The sequence below is a fragment of the Apodemus sylvaticus genome, chromosome 22 (assembly GCF_947179515.1).
Source record: "Apodemus sylvaticus chromosome 22, mApoSyl1.1, whole genome shotgun sequence".
Lineage (NCBI taxonomy): Eukaryota > Metazoa > Chordata > Mammalia > Rodentia > Muridae > Apodemus > Apodemus sylvaticus.
Genome location: NC_067493.1, coordinates 24,727,353 through 24,739,989, shown reverse-complemented (window position 1 = coordinate 24,739,989; position 12,637 = coordinate 24,727,353). Strand labels below are relative to the sequence as shown.

General features: G+C 49.5%; 1 protein-coding gene across 1 annotated transcript in view; it reads left to right on the top strand.

Moving 5' to 3' along the window:
* The window catches only part of Sdk1 (sidekick cell adhesion molecule 1), a 1,012,579-nt gene that overhangs the window by 767,092 nt on the left and 232,850 nt on the right, over positions 1–12,637 (top strand). Inside the window, exon 14 of the mRNA XM_052168081.1 lies at positions 4,216–4,352. Coding sequence (XP_052024041.1) covers positions 4,216–4,352 — 137 coding nt within the window. The remainder of the gene's footprint in view (positions 1–4,215; positions 4,353–12,637) is intronic.

Sequence of the window (12,637 nt, the reverse complement as noted above, 5' to 3'; positions counted from 1 at the left end):
TTGATCGTTTTAGCAGGAAGCGTTGTCTCTGGCAGGAGCTGGCCGAGCGATATTCCTGCCCACATCACCAGTAACAAGGCTGTTGATTACAGCAGAACCATCACGAGCCAGGCTGACCACGGGTCTGCCCCACCTTACTGCGGGACTTGGAGCAGGCTGCCTTGCTCCTCTACCTCAGCTGGCTCGGCTTACAGACTGGACATGGCGGCACTGACCTCACAGGGCTGTCCTGGAATGGAATCAGCCACTGTTTCTTCAGTTCAGTGTTGAGCCCAGTAGAAGAGAGACTCTCAAGAAAATAAAGCGCCTGGGTTTTTTTCCCTCTACCACAGAAAGCGCAACGTTGCCTCCTGTGTTGTGGGTCTCTGTCTTGAAGCTGGATGCTTCCATCCCTAAGACTGTGTTACTTTTGACCATGACCTCATGACCATCTGACACGACTCCTGCCACTGAGCCCCCTCAGTGCCTACCTCACCCAAGTATGTAGTAGGTGCTCAATAAATGTCTAAATATGCCACACCCCACTTACTAAGTTAAAACAGGAGGGTGTGTTTGCATTATTTGAGACAGGCAATGTATGTAGGCTCTGACTTAATCTCCTCTCTAAAATTCCAGATGGTTCTGTGAGGTGTCCTATACATTAGCAGCAGAGATCTTCATCAGTAAACATTGTCACCTTAAAGGTTAGAGTTATAGCTCAGTTGGTAGCGAGCTTGCCTAGAACACATGAGGCCCTAGGATCAGTCTCCAGCATGGGATAAAACCAGGCTTAGTGATACACACTTGTAATCCTAACATGGGGAAGGTTGACCAGTAGGATCCAGAGGCCAAGGCTGGGCTGTAGCTCAGTAGAGTGCCTGCCTGGCATGCACAAAGCCTTGGGTTCAGCTCCCAGCACAGAATAAAACCAGCTGTGGAGGTGTGTGTGTGCAACCTAAGCTTTTGTGGGGGAAGAGGCAAGAAGATTAGAAGTTCACAGTGACTCAGCCCCATAGTGAGTTCAAAGCCAGTCTGGGATACCTGAGACCCTGTCTTAAAAACAACACAGCAAACAAACAAAAACATTGTCATTTTGAGTTTTGGTCCTGTGTTAACTTCGAGTTTACTGGTGTCGCAGTGGCAGGATCACAGTCCTGGGGTGACCCTGTGTCCCCCCAAAGCATCTTGCCCTATTGAACGTGCCAGAAAAAACAGGTTCCTAAGGCGTTATAGAGTTGATTAATTGTTCAATCATCTAAAGACCCAATTAGCATCACCTGGCTCCTCCTGCAGTCAGAGTCTAATTCTTAGGAGCCTGAAGAGCAGAGAAAAATCTAATTTACTGAGCTGACTGGAAGGCTCAGACCCTGAGGCATCGGGAGAAGATTCTTTCAATAAACTACTTCTGACAAAGACATAATAAGGAGCGAACAGTCTGAGGCCATCCCCCACGGTTATCAGGCCCCGAGTCTTCCTCCTCAGAGCAAAGTGGAAGAAGATGGGTTTGACCAAGTCACGATTTGCGCAGCAAAGGGGCAAAGCTCTCCTGATGGAGAAAGACTGACCTGCTCCGCTTTCTCAGGAGCAATTCTCCGTTGGCCACAATTTGACCAATTGTTCAAAACTGCTCCTCCCTCATGAGCACCGCCCTGCTCGGCTCTCCTGCCCTGTACTAGCTTCAGTTACTATAGCCGTTGTTAATGCCTAATAATACTGTGGTGTAAGTGACTTGGTGCCAATTTCTCAGTCCCATTTCCATTGCGCCTTTTCTCTTTGACTTGTCCCCATTAGGTATCCTCTGGTCCAAAAGAAACTCAGGACAAAAGTCTTTAACTGTGGTGCCTATTAGCATACCAAAGCACACGGTGACCTCCAGGGGCTCTCAGTCCCAAGGCTCCGCCCCACCCCCTACCCTAAACTTTTCCAGCACCCGGGCTTCCTTTCTGGTGTGTTTTTATAAAACTCAGTATGGTGCAGTGAGAGGGGGTGCCTTAGCAGGCCCCGCCCCCTCCATCAGGTACCAATCATACAAAAGGTCAGGAATAAAATGAAGTTTATTTGGGAGCATGGGAAGGAGGGTTGAGAAGTAGAAGCAGAGAAAGAGATGGAGGCAGAGAAAGACAGAGAGGAGAGAAAGAAAGAAGGGAAGAGGCCAACAGGGAATACATAGAGAGAGGATGTAGGGGGAAGGCAAGAGAGGGGGGAGAGGGAGAGGGGCCAGAGAGGGGGAGGTCAGAGAGAGAGAAAAGGGTCAGAGCACAGAGGCCAAACAGTCTTTTTATAGTTAGCCAGACTCCTGGCTCCATAACTGTTGGGCGGACAGTTGAGTGCTAACAAGCTAACCACTCCCTCCAGCTGGGATACCTACGACTCTGCCATTTAGGCCGCATACTCTACACACACAGCCTCTCTTGTTCCTCTCTCCTGCTCTCCTCTTCTCACATGCTCTTCCTCTCTCCATCCCCAACCCTTCCTCACAGTCTGGTCCACTACTGTCTCTGCCTGCTCTGGACAATTCCACATGCCTAGGGCTCTATTTCCCTCATATTTACAATAAAACCTTCCCCTCACCTCAGAGTGTACCTCAGAGTGGTCATGTCCTCACTTTATACAGTCATAGCCATCTGAGAAGCTCCTAAAACAGCATTCGTCCTCCTCTTAAAGTTGGCAGTGGCATGCTTGGGTATAGTCTACTCCTATTAGATAAGATTTTCTGGGATGGGTTCAGAGTACACGAAAGCCTTAATTATCCACTACTGACCTGTTGCTCAAGGGTTCTCCCATGATAGCCGTTATGGAGTTAAAGAGAAAGCCTCGTGCTGGGGATGTCTCGGTAGTTAGATGGCTCACGGCACACGCGAGTTCAGATTCCCAGCACCCTCTGGGAAGAGCCACCTATGGTGGCAGGTGCCCACAATCTCAGCGCCGGGGAGGCAGAGACAGGCGGACCTGCTGGCCAGCCAGTCTAACTGAATCAGTGAGTAGGTCCAGGTTCTGTGAAAGGCCCTGTCTCAAGGCAGACAGTGACTGAGAAAAACATCTCTCTGAAAGTGACCTTTGGCATCTACATGCACATGAATATGACAGAACACACACATACACACAAACATGTACACACACACATAATACATGTGACAATAAGAACAGCCCCATGTGAGCTCCTAGGGTCTTACTGTGTGTCCGTCCACAGGGCCAGCCTGGGCAAAGGCTGCCTCTGAGGCTTGGTCTGTTTGTGTGTATTCATCTGCTGACGGGAATCACTCTGTGTCCACACAGTGACCTGGAGCCCTGGCCACTCCTGCCGCTTTCCAAGTTCATGTTTGTTGTGTCAAACCAACTCCTATTATCGGACCGTCTCTGCAGTGGAATTCAGACACTAATTAATTGGAATTAGCACACCTCACAAGTCAAGGGCATACATACACTCCAGAACAGCTCTGCGCTTCAGGCAGCAGCTGGGAGCTCGGGGCTTCCATCCCACCTCCCAAGCTAACCAGCTGGGGCTTCCCCCGTGTCCTCAGCTGCAGAGTCTCTACACAGAGCTGTGGCTCTGACGGCAAGTTTTTATAAAGGAGGAAAAAATACATGAGCAGACCAGTAATGAGCTGGAGAGCGGGGAGGCATCTGAATAGGGTCGTGCGTGGGACGGCTGTAGTGTGAGGCTATGCACACGCTCTGCGGAGGCAGACATGCATGCCTATGACATATGGGGCAAGATTCAGCCAGTTCAATGAGCCAATCAAGACAGTCTCCTATAGACAAGTCCATAAGCTAACCTGGTCTAGACGATCCCTCAATGAGACTTTCTTCCCAGATGATTCCAAGTTATATCAAGTTAACAGTTAAAACTAATTGTCATAATACTTGACTCAGTCTCTAGCCCCCACATGCACGCACAAGCACTCACTCAGACACACACACACACATACATGCATGCACACACACAGACATACACAAAACAACAAGACAAAATAGGATGTAATAAAAGTTAGTACACGCAAGGCCCCTGTGAAGTTACCTATGTTGTGATTGTGGAACTGCAAAGATCACAACAAATTATGTTTGAATTACACCACCAGGGATGGGTCTGGTCTGTGATTGTTCTTGGGGAACCACAGAGAGAGGGGACAACGCATTCCACAACAGCACACACCAGCCTTCTCCAGCATGGGCATCAGATGACCCATCAGACTGACTGCGCTGTTTTCTTGTTCTTTTTTCCTTCCTTGTCTCTAGTGAGCTGCCTCACCCACCTCAAAACCTGCTGGCCAGCTTGAGTCCTGCACGTAGTCACTCGGTGACACTATCCTGGGTTCGGCCCTTTGATGGAAACAGCCCAGTCCTTTACTACATTGTGCAAGTATCTGAAAACAGTAAGTAAGCAAACTGTTGGCCCCAAACATAAACCAGATGTGTGTGTCTTTGTGTGTGTGCATGTATGAGAGTATGCGTGTCTTTGTATGCATGCGTGTTTCTTTGTGTGTGTGTCTGTGTGTGTGTCTGTGTGTGTGTCTGTGTGTATATGTTGTATAGCTTGGGATGGGCCTGTGCAAGCTTGGCAGCCAGAGGAGGACATCGAGGTCCTGCTCTGTCACCCCTAGCTTAGCCCCCTGAGACAGTCTCTCTCACTGGAGCTCAGCTGGTGACGAGCATGCCAGAGTGATCCTCCTGTCTCTGCTTGCCGAGGCATAGGGGTTACCCAAGTGCCAGAGATCTGAACTCAGGCCCTGTGCTTACACAGCAAGTGTTCTCACTGCAGGGCCATCTTCCCAGCCCCGGACTTCAGATTTCATGTGTTCTTAATGCCATGTCCTTCCCAACGACTCACAGCTGACAGGGACACTTGACCATGTGTCACAGGTAGCAAAGCCAAAGCAAGCTGGTGTGTTGGAGAGGAAAGAGTCACGTGGCAGAGGGAGAGGGGGCATCCTTAATGGGCTCTTGAGAGGACCTGGACTTGAGACCAGGGCTAACAGGATGAGACTGCCTCAGAGGTCCTAGTGGGCAGTGCTCTCCCTGGAACATATTGGAAAGGGAGTAATGGGGCCTCCTGAGCTGGCAACAGAGTAGACAGTAGCAGACCTTTGCATTGGGAGGTTTTTGCAACTTCCTGCCTGCCATTTATAGATGCCCATGAACAGAGACAGGAACTGAACCTTTAGATCTGCACTTTGTTCAGAGAGCAAACCCTCTGAGAGGACAGTGGGTTAGCATCCTAAACGTCCACCTACATCTCGTCGACAGTGATGGGTCCTATGGGGCGGGGGGAGAAGGCAGGTAGTCAATCATCTCAGAGCTGTCCATCGCTTCAGGAGGTCAGCAGGTTTTTGAGACTTGCAGTGTCTGTGCACCTGCTGCCAGCCCTAGTCCTCTTCCTTCAGTGCCATGTCAGGCGCACACACACATAGTGCCTGAATCCAGTTAGTGCCTGTTCTTGTCAACCTTGTATTCCTCCAGGGCACCTGGGCTGGGAGGGGTTAACTCAGAACTCTCTCTCTGTGTGTGTGTGTGTGTGTGTGTGTGTGTGTGTGTGTGTGTGTGTGTGTTAGGCTGCTGATAATCTACATGGGTAGATTCCTTCTTATGACAGAGCCAGGTGTGTCCTTACGATGCAGGGTATGAAGGTCTCCATCACTTTTCTCTGATGTAGACATGGTACTCAGTAGAGCATAGCCCTGGGCCTTCCTGCCTGCTTCCATGACACTTCCTTAATTGACCTGGCATCCCTCCTCCACTACCCTCATGCCTTTTCTTCCTTGCTCCTCCCTGACCCCCTAGTGACTCTGTCGGCTCCTCGGTGACACACACCAGGGATGGGGGCGTCAGCAGTGACAGGCACAGAGATACAGCTGCACACCGTCACCCTCTGCATCCCAAGAAGTCCCCTTTAATCTTCTAGGGACCTCGACTCAAATAAAGCTGGATTCCTGATTTCACCACGGGAAAGATTCAGGATGAGGCAGCAAGAAGTCGAGTCTGCATTTATTAAAAGACAATTTTAATATAAATTTTAAGCAGGGGGATTAGGAAAAAGTGAGATACTCGGGAAGAAAGATGGGTATGAACTTCTGTCCCTCCTACCCTTTGTAATACTCATGCAAAAACCATCTTGATGTTATTGATGCTGTTACCCTCAAAGTGTCACCAGGGGACCCAGATGAAGTCATAAGGGCCAGGGGGTAGGAGGCTGAGAGGCACCTGACAGGCTGAAACCAGCAGAGTGAAACACTGGCCAGGAAGGATGCAGGACAATGGGGCATCTTGTCTGTAAAAGTTAACTGTCTTGTTTAAGATTCCCAGAGAGGAACGAGACCCCAGGCAAGGCCCACAGATTCAGGCCCCAAGCCTGCTTCATGGCTAGGTTAATATTCTTCTTGGAGATGCCTCTGTGGGAAAGAGTGTTGTCTCTGTGTTGGCCACCATCACAGCAGACACTGTTGCCTGCATTGGAATTCTTGCCACTCCGCTGGCCATGGCTAAAGCCAGACTCCAGTGTGAACGGAGTCCATGTGTCCTCCTCATTTTCTGTCCTTCTGTCCTTCCTCAGAACCCAGCCCAGAAGCTTCCCATCCCTCCCTGGTTGTTGCACCAGCCATCATTGCTTTCGCTAGCATCTTGCCATCATTTCAGCCCTAAGCTCTGTCCTCTTTTCCCACCCAGCATCTCCTTTACCCGGAGCCCAGTTTCTGTCACTCAGGCCAGCCTTGAAACAGTCTCTCATACCCTCCACCCACTCCACCCAGCAGCAGTAGTTCCGGCCTTCAGTCCTAGATTTCTCTGACACTCTTGCCCAGGTCCTCTCAGGAGCCCAGTAAGGACACCTCAGCTGCCCCAGCTGCCTCCCCAGGCCCTGCGTCCATTTTTCCTTTCTTAGCCATTCTCTCTACAAACACCAGTGCTGATTTCCTCCAAATAGCAATGGGCCTGGTCTCTCTCCATATGAGTCCCACCGGGCTCCCGCAGCATCCAAGATGAAGCTCAGAGTCTCCAATCCTGAGTAACTTCTGCCTACTGCAAGCCTCCTCTTTCTCACCTTGCTGGGCATGCAATTGCAAGGGTTCTACATTGCCCCTCAGCCCCTGGCAAAAGGGCCATGGACCACCTCCATGTTTTATCCTCTACTCAGAATGCTTGCAGGGATAGTGTTGTCCCTCAGCCACTGTCCCCCTCCGAGGGGCTCTACACAGCATAATGTAACTTTTGAACTATCAGCTAGAGTCTTCCTTAACATTGTTTTTTAATCAGAGATGGGTTCTAGGTAAGAATTCTACCACTGACCACACCCCCAGCCTTTCACTGGTGGGTTCTAGGCCAGTACTCTACTGATGAGCTATATTCCAGTCCCTCAGTGGGGTATTATAGGCAGCCAGTCACGCTTCGTCTGAGCCATGCCTAATCACTACAGGATTCTAAGCATGTGCTCTGCCACAGAGCTGTATTTTATATTCACTGTCTGGGTCCTAAACTCATGCTTCCGCTGTAGTAGCAGGCTTGGACACAGCTCACAGGAGGTCTTGGAGTCAAGCCTTCCTCCTTGCTTGACCTCTGACCTTGCTTCCTTCCATAGAGGAGGAAATTTTGGGACTGGGCTTTAGTGTAGGATAATGGTGTTTCCATTTAGCCCCAGACAGAGAGGGAAGAGACAGCGTTATTTATTAAAATAACCTTTCAGAAGACAAGGTTTTCCTGAGGATGTCATGGCTGCGTGGCCTTTGACGATAATATGTGTGGAGAGAATGTGACAGGAGCAGAGCTCTTGTCATCTGAAGTTGACAGATATCCACCATAAGAACAGCTTCCGGCAGGCATCCATCTCCTGGAGACAAAGAGCCGTGTTCTGCTCTTTTTTGTGTCTCTGTCCCTGGAGTTCAGTAGCTACTCTGCAAATGAGATAACATGATTCTGGCAGAGCCACTAGGAGAGGCTGCCGCATGACACTATTCCCTGGGGAGATGGGAACAATCACCCACTCGCCCAGATAGGGAACCAGCAGCAGACCACAATGACAATACTACCAAGATACAGTGAGTGCTCGGGGTCACCCACAGGGTGACTTACAGGAGCAGGTACCAATCAAAGGCAACTGTATCATCAAAACCCACCTGTCATGACTGACAGGTGACAATTCAAGAAAGCTGGAGCCCTAAAGCTCTCTGCACAACTTCCAGGCAGCTCAAAGGGTCAGAGAGTCTCTTCCCCTAAGCCATCTTTATTGCTTGTGTAACTTTGGGGAAGTAGGAGCCATGTGTATCTGCTAAGTTTCAGGAACTTCCTGAGACTTTCCATTTGTTTCCTTCCTTGGTCCTAAGGAGCCTCCCCCTAGCATGAGATACTTAAGTTTGGAGGAGAATGCTGTACAACATGACACTCAGGGCAGTCTCCCATCAGTAAACTGTTCTACCTTCCCTTCTTGACACCAGAACAGGCACTGATGAAAAATACCACACAAGCCATTTCCCAACTGACAGCAAGACTTATTTTTCCAGTCAGGCATAGTGCCTAAATCAGAAGCAAGCTTTTTATGTAACCATCCATCCATCCAGGTTGATTGACATCTGCTCCTCACCAGGCAGCATGAGGTATGCTGGGACACAGACAGCCTCAACTTCAGACAAGGACATGATCAGACAGACACATCAGCACTCAAGGCTCAGTCAGTCAAGAACCTGATATGCAACCCTGAAGACCTGAGTCTGGCCCTCCAGAACTTACAGTAGCAGTCTGAGAGTAGTGGCACACTCTGGTCATCCTGGGACTGGGGACGTGGAGACCAGTTGGTCCCTGCTGCTCACTGGTCTGCTAGTGCAGCCGAATCAGTGAGTCCAGGACCCACTGAGAAACTGTGTCTGGAAAACCAGCGCCTGATAGTGACCTCTGGCCTCCACATACACATGTACACGCATGCACCTGCATACATATGTGTACACATAGCACATACATGTGCAAGTTTACATATACAGTGTGTATATACATGTGTGTGTGTATATACATGTGCACATACACATACACATATACTAGGGTCTTTCGCTACTTTCTGTTTCTTGAATGTTGTGGCTCTGCAGCTAAATCCAGTATCTTGCACACGCTAGACAAACTCCCTATCACCCAGCCACCCTGCCTGCTCCTATCTGCCATTACACTTGACCAATGGTCAACAAGAGCACACAATAGTCAACTTGGCAGGTGTTTCTCAGGTTTGCTAAGAATGTCGCAATGACTGGCACTGACTGGCTCCTCACCGACCAGTTGACCCTCTCACCTGGACCCAGCTTGGGGCCTGCCAAGCACTGAGAGAGCAGGGCAGTTGCTGCACGCCCATCCCCGACTTCAAACCCGTAAGGTAAGTCTGTGGGCTTGATGGAAGCAGCATGTGTCGTTGCCAGTCGCTTGGTCGTACGCCTTCTTATCGGAGGATCGCCTCCGTCATCTGGACCTGTGATGAGCTTTTTATTTTTATTAGGAGCGAGTGCCGTTAAGAAGCAGCTGAACATGCAGGCTAATTACAGGCAGAGAGAAGCGCTTAGCAGCAGGCACACTGAAATGGAGATTGCATTTGGCCCACACTCAGCACCGAGAAGTGGACAGTGCTAAATAACCCCAGCTATCCACCCAACGCGCCAGATACTTGGGAGAGCGGCTGCTGCCAACTCTAGCAACCTAGCAGGCTGCCAGGGCCACTGTTCTCCTGAATGCCCTGGATCCTACAGGAACCAGGCAGGTGCAGCTCAGTGGCTGAGGCAGGGGCCTCCTTAATGCTTGATTTCACCACGACTCCTACCATTAAAGAAACGCTTTCTCAGAGGTTTATAGACAGCCATGGAAGAGTGTGGTTCCATGCACTTAACTAGAGTCAAAACTGCGTGGAGAATGTCTGGCCCCTGTAGTCATATTAGGTTCCTCTTGCCTTGAAGTTTGGTGGTTCTCTTGTCACAGGCGCCTCTCGGTAAGCTAGAGACATAGACAGAGCTGGCACTGTCATAAGGCTGATTCAGGGTACCCACCTGGTGAGCTGGGGTAGGCAGGTCTGGGGATACAAGCAGAGAGGGCTTCTCTATAGAGCTGAATACCCCAGACCTTCAGATAGCACGAGAATTTGGTTGTAAAGTAAAAAGCAGTTCTCTCACTCTAAAATCTATACTGACTGTGGCCAAGAAGGATGTGTCTATGGGGTCAGGGTTGTTAAGGAGAGCTGTTGGGAAAAGTACTTGAAAAGCTCTGAAGTGGACCAAAGATGCAAATGAATGTGGGTCTCACCAGGCACCGTAGGCTTGATTTCACCGAGGCTACTCTTTGGACTGTCTTACAACTCTGTAAATTCTAGAAAAGTTGCTGCAACTCAAATAATTCTGGTCTGTAAAATTACAGATGGATGCAAATAGGTTTTATGCTATAGAAGGTAAGGCTGTACCTGCTTGTAACTCTGTAGATATTGATTGGTTTTGCATGTTTGTCAATTTATTTTTTAGCATTACTGATGAACGTATGTGTGCGGTTTCTCTCCTGACACAGTTGGAACATCTTATTGGAATTAGTTAACTAATTAGAACTGTGGTACAGGGATAGGGAGACCAATGAGGTTCAGGGAGAGATCCTGTCCCAAAAGTGTGCACGTGCACATGCACACACAACACACACACACACACACACACACACACAGCAGGCACTAGGTTCTTTCTAGTTTGTAAAAGAGCTGTGATGGTCCTTTTTATAAATTTATCACTACACTGAACTTAAATGAACACTTGGCAGTATTAAAAATGCACATTCTCAATGTAACACCACAAGTTTCCATAGAAACCCTGATATTTCAGAGAGGTGATTCTCATTCCTAAACTGAGACCCTGCCTGTTTTCCATGGGCTGGGCCAAGACATCCTCCTGATGAACAAGAGTTGCAGTAGCCTTTTAGCAGTCAGTAAGAAAAAGCAAGTCATTTTCTCATGATATTTTTTAAGCTTAGCGCCTACTGCCGCCTATCTCCTGGTAAGGTATCCATGCTGTATTTATATTAAAAAAAAAACATAAATATCTTATGAGACTAGTTCTTAGGTTTTGCTTTTAGTAAGTGTGAGTATTCATAGCTGCAGTTTTGTATTTCTAAAATTTAAACTTTGTTATAATATAAAATATCTTTGTATTTTATTTACAAATTTATATATGCTCATAGCCAGATATGATAATGCACACTTGTGACTCTCACACCTCCCACACCGAGAGAATTAAGGTCTGAGAATTATGAGTTTATGGCCAGCCTGGGCCTTCTACATAGTGATACCCTGTCCCAAAAGAAAAAAATATAATAGATTAGAAAATAGTCATTACAGTCCTTCAGTCTATGCCTGGGTCGCTCTTGTCTTCATCCTCCATCATGCGACTGTGTCGTTCAGTCCCCCTCCCCCCCACCCCACCCCACCCCCCACCCCCCACCCCACCCCCCCCATCCCCCCACCCCCCCCACCCCACCCCACCCCCCCACCCCACCCCCCACCCCCCCCCCACCCCCCGCCTCTAGGTCTCCCGCCCTCCTGGCCCCTTCTGCCTAAAGGAGAGGGCTCTGCTAATCATCTCAACTTCCCAACCCTCCCTCCCTGTTCTCCTCTGGAATCATAGCCTTCACTCCAGGCCACTCTCCTGCCGCACCCCTGCCACGCCCCCCACACCCCTGCCACACCCCTGCCAAACCCTACCATCCTCAGCCTCCTTGATTGCTCCTTCCGTTCTGGAGTCATCCTGAACTCTTTGCTCCTGTGGCCCCACCCCTGCCTCTTTCTTCACTCGTGTATGTGTTGGGGCGATCGTGTGCCTACAAATGTCCATGCGCCAGAGCAATGCCTAAAGGGAGCTTGGCACCTAGAGAGAGCTTGGCTTGCTGGAGATGGAGGGTAGGAAGTGTTATGTCCATTTCTGCCTCCAGGAGGCGCTATTATTGGCGCTGAACCCTGCATTAGGCCCAGCCAAGGAAATGCCTCCTCTGGAAACCCCTTTGAGGGGGGCGGCTGTAAAGACTCCATGGAGCACTGTGCAGCAAGGCTGGGAGCCTGCTTCATCACATAGGCAACATTATTATAATGTAACCCAGAGGTTACATTATTTCCAGCCGCTGGCCTGTCTTCTTATCATCTTGCTATCCTAAGTCCGTCCTCTGTAGAACTCGTCGCTTGAGGAATAGATTCGAGGCTGATTAGCATGGGAGACAGCGCCATTCATCATCCGGCCACCGCCTGCCTCTCCATATTTGTCTCTAGCCACTTACTGGTTTGCTTTTTTTGTGCTTCGGATGCACGCATTGCTTGTACTCCCCTAAGCATGTCTGAGAATTATATCTTCCCCTCCCCCATTACTGACACTCTGTGATCCACTTCTACTTATCAAGTCCTGTCAACTGTGCCCAGAAAGTGTCAGAGCACTTTCTGTCTCCCTGCTGTGGCTTTCCACAGAGGGCCTAGGTTGTGCTATTCCCATGCTCTCCTCTAGGAGGCGCAGCCACAGGCCGTCTCTGGCGTGGTAAACACCAGCGCCTCTGTGTGCTGTCTGTGGTGCTGAACCACGCATTGATCGATGCCGGTCCTTAGGGTAACCCCAAAGGCAGGAAACAACTTCAGTGACACCACATGGCAATCGTTTTACTAGTCCCATCCTTCAGGTTTGCAGAGGTGTTT